At 37.5% G+C, this 16,658-nt stretch overlaps 1 protein-coding gene across 2 annotated transcripts in view; it reads left to right on the top strand.

Moving 5' to 3' along the window:
- Positions 1–16,658, top strand: part of Hel89B (histone acetyltransferase 1) — a 72,169-nt gene that overhangs the window by 48,116 nt on the left and 7,395 nt on the right. For both annotated transcript variants that reach the window (XM_071682321.1, XM_071682322.1), the window contains 8 exons: positions 1,875–2,016; positions 2,179–2,487; positions 4,655–4,804; positions 7,136–7,284; positions 8,811–8,942; positions 10,046–10,208; positions 10,934–11,070; positions 15,016–15,097. In XM_071682321.1, coding sequence (XP_071538422.1) covers positions 1,875–2,016; positions 2,179–2,487; positions 4,655–4,804; positions 7,136–7,284; positions 8,811–8,942; positions 10,046–10,208; positions 10,934–11,070; positions 15,016–15,097 — 1,264 coding nt within the window. The remainder of the gene's footprint in view (positions 1–1,874; positions 2,017–2,178; positions 2,488–4,654; positions 4,805–7,135; positions 7,285–8,810; positions 8,943–10,045; positions 10,209–10,933; positions 11,071–15,015; positions 15,098–16,658) is intronic.

Raw genomic sequence — 16,658 nt, forward strand, 5'->3', positions numbered from 1 at the left:
AAATGTGAATAAGAGCAAGGTTATTAGGTACAGTAGGGTTGAGGGTCAAGTCAATTGGGAGGTAAGTTTGAATGGAGAAAAACTGGAGGAAGTGAAGTGTTTTAGATATTTGGGAGTGGATTTGGCAGCGGATGGAACCATGGAAGCAGAAGTGAATCATAGGGTGGGGGATGGGGCGAAAATTCTGGGAGCATTGAAGAATGTGTGGAAGTCGAGAACATTATCTCGGAAAGCAAAAATGGGTATGTTTGAAGGAATAGTGGTTCCAACAATGTTGTATGGTTGTGAGGCATGGGCTATGGATAGAGTTGTGTGGAGAAGGGTAGATGTGCTGGAAATGAGATGTTTGAGGACAATATGTGGTGTGAGGTGGTTTGATCGATTAAGTGATAATAGGGTAAGAGAGATGTGTGGTAATAAAAAGAGTGTGGTTGAGAGAGCACAAGAGGGTGTTTTGAAATGGTTTGGTCACGTGGAGAGAATGAGTGAGGAGAGATTGACAAAGAGGATATATGTATCAGAGGTGGAGGGAACGAGAAGTGGGAGACCAAATTGGAGGTGGAAAGATGGGAGTGAAAAAGATTTTGAGTGATTGGGGCCTGAACAGGAGGGTGAAAGGCGTGCAAGGAATAGAGTGAATTGGAACAATGTGGTATACTGGGGTCGACGTGCTGTCAATGGATTGAACCAGGGCATGTGAAGCGTCTGGGATAAACCATGGAAAGTTCTGTGGGGCCTGGATGTGGAAAGGGAGCTGTGGTTTCGGTGCATTATTACATGACAGCTTGAGACTGAGTGTGAACGAATGTGGCCTTTATTGTCTTTTCCTAGCGCTACCTCGTACACATGGGGGGGAGGGGGTTGTTATTTCATGTATGGCGAGGTGGCGATGGGAATTAATAAGGGTAGACTATGAATTATGTACATGTGTATATATGTATATGTCTGTCTGTGTACATATATATGTATACGTTGAGATGTATAGGTATGTATATTTGCTTGTGTAGATGTGTATGTATATACATGTGTATGTGGGTGGGTTGGGCCATTCTTTCGTCTGCTTCCTTGCGCTACCTCACTAACACGGGAGACTGCGACAAAGCAAAATAATAGAAAAAATACTATACATTTGCTCAAGTTGAATTTCGTCAACCATGTAACTTTGGAGTCACTTTTGATTTCCCTTTAGTGTTGATTGTGATGTTAAGAATTTATTAGTCTGCTATCCGTTAGCTGTTGATATATAGCCTTGTAGTTATTTAAAGTTATGGATATATCTTTTCTCTAGATCCCATTGGATCACCTAAAAGTCAGAACTGTTGAATATAACAGAGCTGTATAAAAACAGAAGCTTCTGTATCATCCTCTTTAACAGTGACTGATCTACCTTTTTGTGACAAGAATCAGATAACTTATGCAAGTTTTGTGAATGGGGATTTATTTAGAGGTAAGGAAGGGAAGAGTGAGTATACATCAGATTTTTACACTTGGGCAAGCTGTAGAAAAATTTCTGTAGAAAAAGGGTGTAACTGATATTTATGGATTTAGAAGAGGCATAAGGTAGAGTGAATAGGAGTTACTTAACAATTTCTGACTATATTAGGCACTTGGAAAAAATTTTTTTACTGCTTAAGAGCTATTACTCCATGGGAGTACAGACTTGTATATAGGAGTCTACATTTTCCTGCTGCTGGAAGTAGCACAGTCTTGGGCTTTAGAAGCCTTTAGAAAGGTCCTGGGTAGTACCAGGACAGTTTCATAGAAATTTGGTCTTGGGCAATAATAGATAAATAAGATAAATAGATTTTACTTAGAAACAGATGAAATCTCCAGATAGCATTACTATTTTAAATATACTTTACTTATTTTTACAGATTGCGCCGCTTCTTTCCTGATCATAATTTGATTGTGGCTTCCTATGACATTGTCCGGAACGACATTGATTTCTTCTCAAAAATTAGGTGGAATTATGTAATACTGGATGAAGGGCACATAATTAAGAATGGAAAAACAAAGGTATTGAACAATAATTTTCTTTAGCCATGCTCAGTAAAATGTTATTGGTTCAATAATGAATTATTATTATGATTCTGTAGATTTATGCATGCAAATAATTGTGATATGTTCTTCATATTTTCTAAAATTGTTTCTCATAATATTTCATCCTCCCCATAACAGTCATGTAAAGCAATCAAGCAACTTGTAGCTCACCATCGTTTAATTCTGTCTGGTACTCCCATCCAAAACAATGTCTTAGAGTTGTGGTCACTCTTTGACTTCCTAATGCCTGGCTTTTTGGGCACCGAGCGTCAGTTCATGGCACGTTACTCGAAGCCTATTCTGCAGTCTCGTGATGCCAAGAGCTCTAGTAAAGAGCAGGAAGCTGGGGTTCTAGCCATGGAAGCACTACATCGTCAGGTGCTTCCATTTCTACTAAGGCGGGTGAAGGAGGATGTCCTGAATGATCTTCCTCCCAAGATTACACAGGTGGGTTTATATGACTGAGAAATTTCTCAGAAACAGAGGCAATAAACCTCTCATTTTTGCAGTTTTGGAGTCTAAAGTCTTGAGAATTAAAGAAAAGGCACAGTAAAACTTTAGGAAGTCAAAGAATGAAAACTAGTTTTTCTCCATATATATGAAAATTAATGAAAGTGAAACCTTACTGTGAAAACTTATATATTGATCCTTAGTATATCGTAGATAAGTTTTGTCATCCCTCAGTTATTCTCTTTAATGAAGCAGTTAAGGTTAGCTAGATATTCATCAAATGGGAATGAAATTTTTAAAGAATGAGTGTCATATCTGCACTTGTATCAATCTCATTATTCTTGGCTCTTGGTCTTATGCTTATGACCAACAGTCTACAATGATGAGAGAAAGAATACTAATACTATCCATGTACCTTGTGTGTGGTAGATGATTAATGAGTGGAAGTGAAGAAATGAAAATTTTCCTGACTTGCACTATCATTTGCTTTAAGCAGGGACAGAGGAAGGAGCTAAGCAAAGACCTTTCCTTAAAGGATCGGGCTTCTGTATGTGAATGTGCTTGGTTGTTACCAAGATGAAAGAAATCTGGACATTTGTTTAAATGAACTACAGTTGAAGGGTAAGGGGTAGAATGGTTCAGGAAGATGCATGGGGTAAAATCTTGGATTAATAAGAGGACAAGAGTGAAAGGTTGAAATGCCTGGTGTGGAATGAGCTGTGTGGCTGTGTTGACCCATTTACTGTGGCTAGAGCTTATACGTTACAGTATTTTATTTTCTGGTCACTGAAACTCAGGCATATATGATCTAATTCTTAATTGCCTTGCTTCTTCCTTTAGGCAAATAATGCAGCCAGTTATGTTTGTGGCAGCATCCCAGTTTAAATTCTTGTAATACAGTGGTCAATCTGAGTGATATGTCAAAGGATGTTTGAATTATAATAATTTGTGATGCTCTAAAGCTTTTATAGATTAACAAATGCTTATTATGAAAACAATTAATAATTATATTTTTTGTGACAAACACACTCCCAGAAATACCACACATCTCAATATGTATACCAGAGTGTGCTACTGACATACTTAATACAAATGGCAGTAGAGCGGCAATATGGACACATATCTTACATTATCAGTTTCTCACCTGGTTGAGTTATGCATGATTTTGATATGAAAATTGTGTTTTAGTTCTCTGTAGACAAACACCAGTCACCATCTTAGGATATTTTAATGGTCAGAGAGGATTATGTTCCCTGGGAACATCTATTTTTAGGGTGAAATAGGTAGGTAGCTAGGTAGCAGTTGGTAAGCAGCCACCAACCAGGGAGGTATATTACTGGCACTACCTGCCTTGGTATCCGTAGGGTTAGTTTTGTTTGTAAAGGGAGTCAGCACTTCAGTGGTTATCAAGTTATGGAGACTTATTCTGGCCCCACTCTTGAGGGAGTTTCTGAAGGGATATAGATAGATAGATATAGATAGATAGATAGAAGTAGTGTTATGACCCTCCACCAGTCAAGTTTGCCCTTAGAGATTTACCAGTGAGCAAATGATTTTCAGAACCATATTTTGTCTCTGTTCATATAGTAACACCTACTTTATTCATAGCTAAACCAATCTGTAAATGGAATTCTTCAACTTTAATTGATGTGGTTGATAAGGGGCAATTTGTTATCCTTTGGCTGAAATGCAGTACATTAAGTCCAGTGAAGACTGGAGTAGCCTGTAAGGTTTGGCTGGATGGTTGGATCTAGTTTCATTATGCTATACAGAACACAGAGAGAGAGTATTTGCTCATAAATCCATTGTTGGTTTGTTTCTGACACTTTCTTGCTAAGGCAGGAAAGGCAAGCAGGTTGAAAAAAAAAATGCACTTTCTTTGGGTTCTTCCTCTTTTCATCTGTCTATCTATTTATCTATTTCTCTGATGCTTGTATCCACCTGGAACTCCCTCAAGGGGGTTGGTCACAGCAGTAGAGCCTCCTTAACTAGTCCTTTACACTTTGACATTTATGTTATCTGTGGAGACAGATTGATTGAGTTCTTGAAGGAGCAGATGATTTAACATAAGCCAGGTTTGGAATGCATAGGTTTCATATTCAAGGATACAGATATGATATTCAGTAAAAGATCACCCTTTAACTTATTGTTATGAATTTTTCAGGACTATTATTGCGAGTTAAGTCCACTGCAGGAGGAACTTTATGAAGACTTCGCACGTACGCAGGCCAATCAGAACATTAATGACTCACTGCGAAACCCAGAACAAGGGAAGGATGAACCAGCATCAAAAGCAAATAGCCACATATTCCAAGTAAGCCAGAGCATGATTTGTGTCACTGATGAACAACATATGAGTAAGGCAGGTGTGCTTTCAAGGTTAGACCTCCTTTTTTTGTTGAATTGTCAGAAAGTGCAAGATGATTTCAGAAAGACTGATTGGAAGAAAATTGTTCTTCCAATCACCTCCAAGGAAATTATACTGGTTTAAGTAAGCACTTTGATAGGTTTACATTACCACATCTCTCATACAGTACATAATGCAGTGTAGGATGTTTAGATGTCTGAAATCATCTCATCTGTCAGTCTATTTTGATTGTTTGACAGTTAAACTTAAGCTTTCACCTTCATGACTCTTACCTTGTGCTGTGCCATTAGATAGTGGAGACTTGATAATCAGTACTGGAGTTTCAGCCTACACATGTTATGCAACTGATTTTTTTTCATGCTTGTTCACCATTACCCATGTTAGTAAGGAAGCTCTGAAAACAGATGAATAAAGGACAAATTCATTTATATCCATTCCCTGTCTGAGTTTACTTTTTTATGTATATTTATTGCAGATGCCATACTGCATGATGGAACTTGTTTTACCCTGCCTGCTGTTTAAGGGATGTTGAGTAAGATGTTTAAGTCTCCTTATGATGACGAAAGCCTTATAGGTGTTCCTGTTAGCTGAAAGTTCTAGTTGGCTCTTACCCTTGATTTTGTCGATCTTCAAGTAAATCTTTACAGTTTTAGAAGAGATACTTTTATAGTGGGAAGGTACATAAAACCTTGGAATAAAGGGTAAAAGGGTAACACACACATGTTTTTTTCTGGTTCAGAAACAGGATTTGAAGCACCTAATCTGCACTTCTAATATATATGTATACGTTGAAATGTATAGGTATGTATATGTGTGTGTGTGTGGACGTGTATGTATATGCATGTGTATGTGGGTGGGTTGGGCCATTCTTTTGTCTGTTTCCTTGCTCTACCTCGCTGACACAGGAGACAGTGACAAAGTATAATATAATTATATGATATATGATACATTTCAGCATATACATATACATACATACACAGACATATACATGTATACGCATGTACATAATTCATACTTGCTGCCTTTATTCATTCCCGTCGCCACCCCGCCACACATGAAATGACAACCCCCTCCCCCCCACATGTGCGCGAGATAGCGCTAGGAAAGACAACAAAGGCCACGTTCGTTCATACTCATTCTCTAGCTGTCATGTATAATGCACTGAAACCATTGCTTCCTTTACACATCCAGGCCCCACAATACTTTCCATGGTTTACCACAGACGCTTCCCATACCCTGGTTCAATCCATTGACCGCATCGACCCCAGTATACCACATCGTCCCAATTCACTCTATTCCTTGCATGCCTTTCACCCTCCTGCATGATCAGGCCCCAATCGCTCAAAATCTTTTTCACACCGTTCTTCCACCTCCAATTTGGTCTCCCACTTCTCCTTGTTCCCTCCACTTCTGACACATATATCCTCTTTGTCAATCTTTCCTCTCTCATTCTCTCCATGTGACTAAACCATTTCAAAACACCCTCTTCTGCTCTCTCAACCACACTGTTTTTATTACCACACATCTCTCTTACCCTTTCATTACTTACTCGATCAAACCACCTCACACCACATATGTTATATTTAGCACTATTTCACAGTCATATGAGTTATTTTAACTTACTCATTTTATATCCTTTACATTTACATGTATTTCTTCCATAGATTGTGGTGAGTAATTATTGAATATTCATTAGTTATTAGGGAAAAATCTCATTTTAGTTGCTTCTATATTAAGTTCCTACCATGATAGATTGCTAATATACCTAAGGACCTCATTCATAGGGACCTTGGGAAATAAGATAGAGTAAGCTCCATTTGGATCAGAAGGTCCTATATAATGCTGTAATTTTCATTCATTGATGATGATCGAGCCTCTTTTGAAATTGCCATCGTGTTCCTGGTGTTACCATTTGGAGGCAGGGACACTGATGCCCTCCATGTTATATGTCTGCATGATTATGGAAAGATAGATAAAATAATCTGTAGATATGATTAACAGTTCCTTGTTGATGTAGTGTGGTTTGAGAATTTTTTTAAACCTAAAAAGTGCTTGTTTGTTTGGTTCATTCAAGTTCTTTTCAGATCATTGGGTATTAATAGACCGAGTGGTGATATGTGCAAAAGTTGTCACACAATGAATGATATGGAAACTGAGTAATGACATCATGCATTATGTATCATGTTGAATGCAGGTTAATTGTGGATTTGTTGCAGTAATTGTGCATTTGTTACTTAGTTCACTGTACTTACCATTAAACATGTTTCCTTTTCACAGGCATTACAATACCTGCGTAAAGTATGTAATCACCCAAAGCTGGTACTCAAGCCTCGACATCCTGAGTATGAGCGTGTCTCTTCTAAATTGAAGGAGTGTAACTCGACATTGTCTGATATATCTCACTCAGCCAAGCTACCAGCACTAAAGTATGTAAATTTCTAATTTTTCTTTTAAGTACCCAGAGTGTTCATGGACTTAAATTTGTGCCATATAGCTCTATGATATTCATCTCGAAAGTGACTTTACCTAAGGACCTCAACTCTCAGTCTTCAGAGAATTTTGAAATGTTCTGAAAGACTGTGGCATTCTTTGATTTGAAACAGTATTTTCCTAATGATTGTACTGCTCCCATGTTGACATAGGAAAGTGAGTGCTGTATGGTATTTGTCAGATTATGTTCATCAAATTTACAAATTTATTCACTTAATACTTTAGAAGGGATTGCGTATTTCCTGTGTTGCATGTATTCTCATATAGTCCCTATTATTTATGTATTTTTCATCATACTTATTCACTCTCTCCCGCGTTTGTGACGTAGTCACTATTACCTAAATGAATATTTTCCTCACAATTGATGGCTGGCTTAGGGATACTTTATTCCAGGTAATTTAAGATTAATCCCCTCTGTCTAGTGCAATATGTATCCATTATTCTTGACAGCTGTATGCATTACACATGATGCCTAGAGAATGGATGAGTGGATGCGGTCTTTCTTCATCAGTTCCATGCACTACCTCGCTAACTCGGGAAATGGCAATCAAGTATTAAAAAAATGAGCTATAGATTGGATGCAAGCAAATGATGCTGTTATTTCTAAAGCAGGGAAGAGCATACAAGAATGAAAAATTATTATATAACACCAAGGACCCCTTGTCTAAGGACTCCTGCAACTTATAGGCAGTGCTGTAATCAGTGATTGGAGGAAGTCTTCTTTGGAGCTAGAAGTTCTTTGATGGGATTGTACTCCTATGATACAGTTTTGTCGAAGGTGACCTTTTACTTGTAACTTAACCGCAAGTTGGCAGATTCTGGTAATGCTTGTAAAAGGTGTAAGAATATTGTGTTCATTGGAGAATACTATCACTGGGTGAGATTTAAAGGATTTCTACCATCTGCCTATTTATCTAATATCTCTGAACCCCATTCCATACAGGAACACCCATCAAGGAGATGGCCTTGACAGAAGTCTCCATTTATCCCAGTCTTTACATGCATCCCTTGCATATACCATTCCATGCATTCTTCATTTCTCTCCCTCCACTACTCTTCCATCTTTTTCCTTGTGTCATAGGCAGTCTTCCTCTCATACTAATCCCTATAGTCATACCATAATACTCTTTCCTTGTAAACTCCCTGTCTTGCATTCTTTCCACCTGTCCAAACCCTTCAAGGTATTATGTTTCACCCAGTCTGCCACTCCACAATTCAATACCTTTGCATTTCCTGCAGTACCAGATCTTTCATACACCACCTCATTATTTTCTTCATTCCATCATTTTTTCTGAAGTAAATTTTTGTTAGATAATCATGTAAAACAAATCTGGAGTGATTTAATTTCTCTGCCAGTTTCTGCAGTTTAGTTGAAAATAATCGCATGGTATGGGGAAAATATTGACATGATGAAAAGATTGAACTTTAACTGATCATTAACAATATGTTTCTCGAAAAACAGGCAGCTGCTTTTGGATTGTGGGATTGGTGTGAGTGGTGTATCAGCAACTGAAGTGGTTGTCTCCCAGCATCGAGCTCTCATCTTCTGCCAGCTGAAAGCCATGCTAGATATTATTGAGAATGATTTGCTCAAGTAGGTTTATGTGCATTTCTTCTGGATTTTGTATGAATTACTTTTGGGTTTTTATGCTTTTTAATCTTAAGTGCATTTTAATTATAATACTGTGAATGTGTGTAAAACATATGATTTCTATTTGAGAGAAAAATCAGTGTACTTAGGATTAAGGATGTAAATATTTGATTATTGAAAAATTTCAATATCTTAAAAGATAATAAAGAAATAGGAAGAGAAAGAAGATGGTTAAAAAATGAAAGATTTTGTATCTCTTGAGACTGTCTGAGAGACAGTAATGAAATTACTGAGGTTTAGAGAGATTTTCCAGGTGTGTCAGTGGATGTCTTTGTATTTGAGTTATATGTTTTTAGTACAAATCACAATTTCCTCCATGTAAAGCAGGAAGGTGCAAGAACTATGCATAGTAAGCTGTGTATAAGTTATTTATTGTTGTATGTAAGGAATTTTAGAAAATGCAAGAAAGGAAAAGAACACGGGTTTCAATTTAGTGGAGATCAGTCATGTTACAAGACTAGGTAGCCTACAATGAGAGGAATAAAGGGATTGCCAAGTCTTACAAGAGTGAGCTTTGGCTGTGTTAACACATTTGCACCCCTTCATGGTCTGCCACACATTCTCACTCCATATTGCCCTTTTTTCACATTTTCCTAGTTTTTTCTCCCTCTCTGTTTCTTGCTTTCATCTTCCACTTCCTATGAGCAGTCATTGTCCCTTCCATTGTTTTATTTTTTTTAGAGATAAGAAATGGCAGTTGATCCACTTATGTTAGAGTAACAAGTAGATTTATCATTCTTCAAGACCCACCTTATTGCCATCTCTCTTTGAACATGGAAAAAAGGCTTCCTTGATGAAGATTGGTGTGAAGTGTGAAATTTAAGTTTATCCAAAATAAGTTTTTAAATATTGTAACATAAAATTTTGAGATACAGTATTATGCTTCATGGAATTTCAGTTTTAAAATTCAGTTTTTGTTTGTTGTTGCCTTTTTTCTACTTCTGGGTAATACACATTATAAAGGCTTTACCTAGAATGGTGAAATTAGCTTTGAAGTGGTAGACAGTAGATATCCAGTCTCAGAAGTTTTTCTTTTGTAATTTTAGGATACATCTTCCAAGTGTAACATACTTGAGATTGGATGGCTCAGTACCAGCAGGATCAAGACATGCACTGGTTCAGAGATTCAATGGAGACCCATCCATAGATCTTTTGCTCCTTACAACACAAGTTGGTGGTCTTGGACTCAACCTGATTGGTGCAGACACGGTAAGTGAATGCAATCTCAAAAATCTATAGGTAATGATACATTCATGCATTCTGGCATTTGTCTTAATGTTATATTCTTTTATTCTGTCCTACCATCACGTTTTTGAAAAAAGATCATTATGGGACCCTCTTTTCTTTCATAGATATTTCACTTTCTGTGACCACATTGAAATGAAAGACTTATACTGTTTTATTTTACATTACTGTATACTCTTTCATGCTCCAGTCAGTGCAGTTTCCAAATCCTTTGCTTTATTTTTTTCATTTTTCAGTCATCACGATCATGTGGTAATGTTGGTATTCCATCTGGTCAATCAGCTTTAGATTTAATAGTTTCTCAAACATATCCATTTGTGTTTGAAAGGAAACAAAGCAGAACTCTAGAAATTTTAGACAATAATATCATTGTACTTATAATGAGGAATTTGTTAAAAGAAGCCTAGATATATGATCATATATAGATGGTCTCAAGTTTTTGGATATTCTTTAAAGAAAGCCAAAATATACAATCACATGTAAATAGCTGTAAGGTTTTAGACATATCTTTGTGCAAAAAATAAAAAGTTATTAAGTTTTAGCAGCTGATGTTTTCCACTAAGTCAGTCATTCAGTTCAACATTTATACTAACATCTCTTTAACACTGACCTACTGAGTAAGAATAGATATTTACATGAGAATGGAAGGTTTATTGTATTTTTATGTTGAAGATATGTCCTATTTGCAGGTCATATTTGTGGAGCATGATTGGAACCCAATGAGAGATTTACAAGCTATGGATCGTGCTCACCGTATTGGCCAGAAGCGGGTGGTTAATGTGTACAGACTCATTACGAGAGGAACCTTAGAAGAAAAAATTATGGGGTTTGTTACAAATAATGGCACCCATAGGATTTTATGAAATGTATTATGTTGTAGCTTGTGTAACTACTAATTTTTATAGTACATTGAGGGACTTCTATATTGATTGGACCCCATCTTGTAAACATTCTGTACTAGCAAACAAACTTACATGTAGTTCATCTTCATTCAGAGTTTCTTGACCTTCTTGGTTTCATACTTCCAGTAGTTCCTTGGTTTGTTCTTGCTCATTATCAACAATGTTTTTGTAAGTTAGAAAATTGAAAACTATAATCAGCTCCTATCTTTCTTTTATCATTTAGTATGGGCAACTTTATGCTGCTATAATCTCCCTGTAGCTCATTTTACTTATTTTGGTTATGATCGTTTCTGTTTTCAATTGGACTTTTTCTGTCATTTCTGTTTCATCATCAAGTTAGGGTGACCAGACTGGTCTTGTTTATTCTATTTTACTTATGTGGTAAAAGAGTAAAAAAAAAAAGTTTTTGTACTGAAGAGCAATTTTGATATTATTCAACAGATGATTCACCTGTTAGTGCTTATACTTTTTGATTTAACCTACTGACTGCTTATATGCTGTATACAGTACAGGAAGCCCATGGCAGATGCCTGTGAGTGTGAAAAATGAAAATTCCAGAATAATGAGAGTAGAAACAATTACTGGCTACTCAGACAATGTTTCCACATCCTTTTCACATTTTCTCAACTCAAAGTTAGTAACCATCAAAATGCTTTGGAGGATAGTGCATCATTTTACACTGACAAAACAGCAAGGAAATTGTATGTAGATAGTATAATAGATTTATATAAATAATGTACATAGATGTATAGATATAATTCTTTTTTCGTAGTTGATCGCTGTTTCCAACATTTGCAAGTTAACCCTAGGAGCAGGTGAAGAAAACCACTTTCACTTATGTCCATTCTTTATCTGTCATGTGTATTGCATCAAAACCACAGCTTCCTATCCACAACGAGGCCCCACAGACCTTTTTATGGTTTATTCCATGAACAGCATTTTGACCACATCATTCCAAGTCACTCTCTCTCATGCATGCCTTACATACATTCTTTTCTCAACCTCTCCTAGCTCATTCTCTCCATATATCTATACCATTTTAGCACACCCTTTTCAGCTTTCTCAGCCATACTTTTTTTTTTCTATTACTACTACTACTGTCTTCCTCTATTGTCACACCTCTCTCTTACCCATTTATTACTTACTCGATCAAACCACATCACACCACACTTTTTTTTTCTATTACTACTACTGTCTTCCTTTATTATCACACCTCTCTTACCCATTTTACTTACTCAATCAAACCACATCACACCACACATTGTCCTCAAGCATTTCATTTTCAACACATCCACCCACCTCTGCACATTGTCTATCACCCATGCCTCACATCCATATAACATTGTTGGACATCTATATCTTCAAACATATCAACCTCTATTTCTACACATTTGTCAGTGCTCCCAGAATCTGTTTTTCGTCACCTGCCTCGTGATTAATTTCCTCTTCCATGGTTCCATTTGCTGCCATGTCCACTTCCAGATATCTAAAACATTTTACATTCTCCAATTTCTCTCCTTTCAAACTGACCCCCAATCCAACCTATCCCTTTACCTTGCTGAATCTAATACCCTTGCTTCTGTTCAGATTTACTCTCAACTTCTTCGTTTTGCAATCTCTTCCATACTTAATCTCCAACTCCTGCAGTATCTCATTCAAATCGGCCACCAGTGCTATGTCATCATCAGACAACAACTGACTCACTTCCCAGGCCCCCTTCACCCCTACAGACTGCATACCTGCCTCTCTCTCCAATACTTGCATTTACCTCTCTCACCACATCATCCATAAATAGATTAAACAGCCATGATGATATCACACACCCTCACTTGAACCCAGCCTTCACTTGGAATCATTTTCTGTTTCCTCCTCCAGCTCCTACACAAGACATACCTCCTTGTTAAAAACTTCCACATTTCTTACAGCTTTCCTCCAGCACCACATATTCTTAAAACCTTCCAGTTCCATAAATGATGTATACAAATCCTTCTGTTTCTGTAAGTATTTCGCACTTATGTTCTTTAAAGCAAACTACTGATCTACACATCCTCTGCCACTTATGAAGCCACACTCTTCCTCCTCTGATATGATGCTGTGTACATGCCCTCACCCTCTCATTCACTATTTTACCACACAACTTGGATACATTCAACAAACTTGTACCTCTTTAGTTTGAACAGTGATCTTTATCCTCCGTGCCTTTATACATTGGAACTATACATTCATTCTCATTCCTAAGGCACATCACCATGATCCATGCATACATTAAAAACCCTAACCAGTAAACAGTCACCCTCTTTATCAAAGAATTCACCTGCGATACCATCCACTCGAGCCGCCTTGCCTCATTTCATCTTGCACAAGGCTTTCACCTCATTTTTTTCACCAAACAACACTTCTTGACTTTCACTTTGCATACCACCCCTTCCCAGACACCCTACATCTGCCGCCCTGTCTTCAAACACATTTAACAGCCTTTCAAAATACTCCACCTTTTTCGCTTCATCACTACCTGTTACTACTTCCCCATTTGCCCTCCTCACCAATGTTCCTGTATGTTCTCTTGTTTCTTGCACACTATTAACTTCTTTCCAAAACATCTTATACTTTGAAGTTTGGATGCTTCCTCACCCCAGCTCTCATTTGCCCTCTTTTTCAATCCTTGTACCTTCATTTTTACCTCCAGCCACTTTCTCTTATACATCTTCCAATCATTTGCTCTCCTTCCCTGTAATACTGCTCAAATTCCTCCCTTTTTTCTTTTATTAGCAACTTTACTTCATCATGCCATTACTCACAACCCTTTCTAAGCTGTATGCCTCCCACCTTAAGCATGCTACAAGCATCTCTTGAACATGCCAGCACTGCTTCCTTAAATACCTCCCATTCCTTACCCACTCTCTTAGCTTCGTGTACTCTCACCTTTTGCCATTCTGCACTTAATCTCTCCTGATATTTCTTCTCACAGGTCTCTTTTCCAAGCTCACTTACTCACACCACTCCCTTTTCACCGATATTGTTTCATCTTTTCTGAAAACCCCTTCAAATCTTCACCCTAGCTCCACAGGATAATGATCAGATATCCCCTACCTGCAACTTCTCAACACATTCACATCCAAAAGTTTCTCTTTTGCACATCTACCTATTAGTATGTAATCCAATAATGGTGGCTTACCATCTTTTCTATTCACTTACATTTATCCACTCACGACCCCAGCCTCCATAAATATAGTAATAGTGACATATTATTGGAAACTATAACATGATTCCATAGTGGGATGTGTGCATATACAGTTAGAAGGGATGCATCACTCTTTTAGCATTGTTACAGCCTGAACATTCATTCATTTGATAAACTCACCACATGTGTAACATTTTACTATACTGGTATAAGTATATATTTTTTCAGTGAAAAACAAACTCTTGAATGTTCGAACAAAAACAAAAAAATTATTTTTTCTCAAATTTACTTAAAATTACTACACCAGGGACAAACTAAATATCTAGAGTAGCCATAGTCATTGGGTTATTTCAGATGTTACTAACTCCTTTAATATCACTGTCTGTGTTGGTTTTATTACACAGTGCTGCTCATTTTCTTGTAGTGGACTGATAAACACAGAATTCAGTGTAATACTTTTCTGTGTTATTATTTGTTGGTATAAGTCCATCTATATGCTTCATTGTAGTTACTCCTAATTTCATTCTTGCCCATGTATTACTTGTAGAAAAATATGATCGGATGAATTAGTTCATTGTTTTCATACACTTTGAAATAGATTTTTGTACGATGGTGAGCTGGAAAGATTGTATTATTTTTAGGCAAATGCTCAGATCATGATAATGTAATTGTATTTTCTTCTTCACAGGTTGCAAAAGTTTAAGATGATGACTGCAAACACAGTAATTAGTCATGAGAACTCTAGTCTGCTCAGCATGGGAACTGACCAGGTTAGTCAAAGCAAAATACCTATGATATTAGTTTCTTTATGAGTGAAATGGTACAGCATGGTGAGAGTAGACTTTTTTGCATGTGACAGAATAAGGAAATGTGAATAAGAGCAAGGTTATTAGGTACAGTAGGGTTGAGGGTCAAGTCAATTGGGAGGTGAGTTTGAATGGAGAAAAACTGGAGGAAGTGAAGTGTTTTAGATATCTGGGAGTGGATCTGTCAGCGGATGGAACCATGGAAGCGGAAGTGGATCATAGGGTGGGGGAGGGGGCGAAAATTTTGGGAGCCTTGAAAAATGTGTGGAAGTCAAGAACATTATCTCGGAAAGCAAAAATGGGTATGTTTGAAGGAATAGTGGTTCCAACAATGCTGTATGGTTGCGAGGCGTGGGCTATGGATAGAGTTGTGCGCAGGAGGATGGATGTGCTGGAAATGAGATGTTTGAGGACAATGTGTGGTGTGAGGTGGTTTGATCGAGTAAGTAACGTAAGGGTAAGAGAGATGTGTGGAAATAAAAAGAGCGTGGTTGAGAGAGCAGAAGAGGGTGTTTTGAAATGGTTTGGGCACATGGAGAGAATGAGTGAGGAAAGATTGACCAAGAGGATATATGTGTCGGAGGTGGAGGGAACGAGGAGAAGAGGGAGACCAAATTGGAGGTGGAAAGATGGAGTGAAAAAGATTTTGTGTGATCGGGGCCTGAACATGCAGGAGGGTGAAAGGAGGGCAAGGAATAGAGTGAAATGGAGCGATGTGGTATACAGGGGTTGACGTGCTGTCAGTGGATTGAATCAAGGCATGTGAAGCGTCTGGGGTAAACCATGGAAAGCTGTGTAGGTATGTATATTTGCGTGTGTGGACGTGTGTATGTACATGTGTATGGGGGGGGGGGCCATTTCTTTCGTCTGTTTCCTTGCGCTACCTCGCAAACGCGGGAGACAGCGACAAAGTATAAAAAAAAAAAAAAAAAAAAAAAAAAAAAAAAAAAAAAGAATAAGGAAATACAGTGGTCTTGCAAAGCCTCTTAGTTACTGAAATGAGCCCTGCATCAAGAGGTAGTTGAGATGCAATAACAGGGTGAGTAAATGATTGTTGTTAGTTACCCATTTTATCCATAAAGAAATGGTACTCTTACTCCAGGTGGACTTCACTTGATGGCAATGTCTAAGCTTATGACCATGTTACCACGGTTAGATGTATGACCCTAAAACGCTGTAATCGTCAAATGGTGATGGACAGTTCACTGCAGCTATTGCAGTTTGATAACTTAATGGTTCCAGTCCTCATTTCAATACCCAGCGAATATTTGATTCCACCTGTTATCCTTAGATGTTACCAGTATCCATGCACCATAGATGAAAAAGTATCACGTCTCAATCAGCCATATGTATCATTATTATAAAAGGTGTATATTATGCAAGCTCTCGTATTCTTTCCTTAAATAATGAAATTTTAGTTTTAGAATAAAGAAATAATGAAGTATGCTTACATTATTGTGATAAAAGGGTTATTAGTAGGATTGTGTATTAGTTAATAGTATGTTAAATTTTATCATGCAAAATA

Source organism: Panulirus ornatus, chromosome 34, assembly GCF_036320965.1.
Source record: "Panulirus ornatus isolate Po-2019 chromosome 34, ASM3632096v1, whole genome shotgun sequence".
Lineage (NCBI taxonomy): Eukaryota > Metazoa > Arthropoda > Malacostraca > Decapoda > Palinuridae > Panulirus > Panulirus ornatus.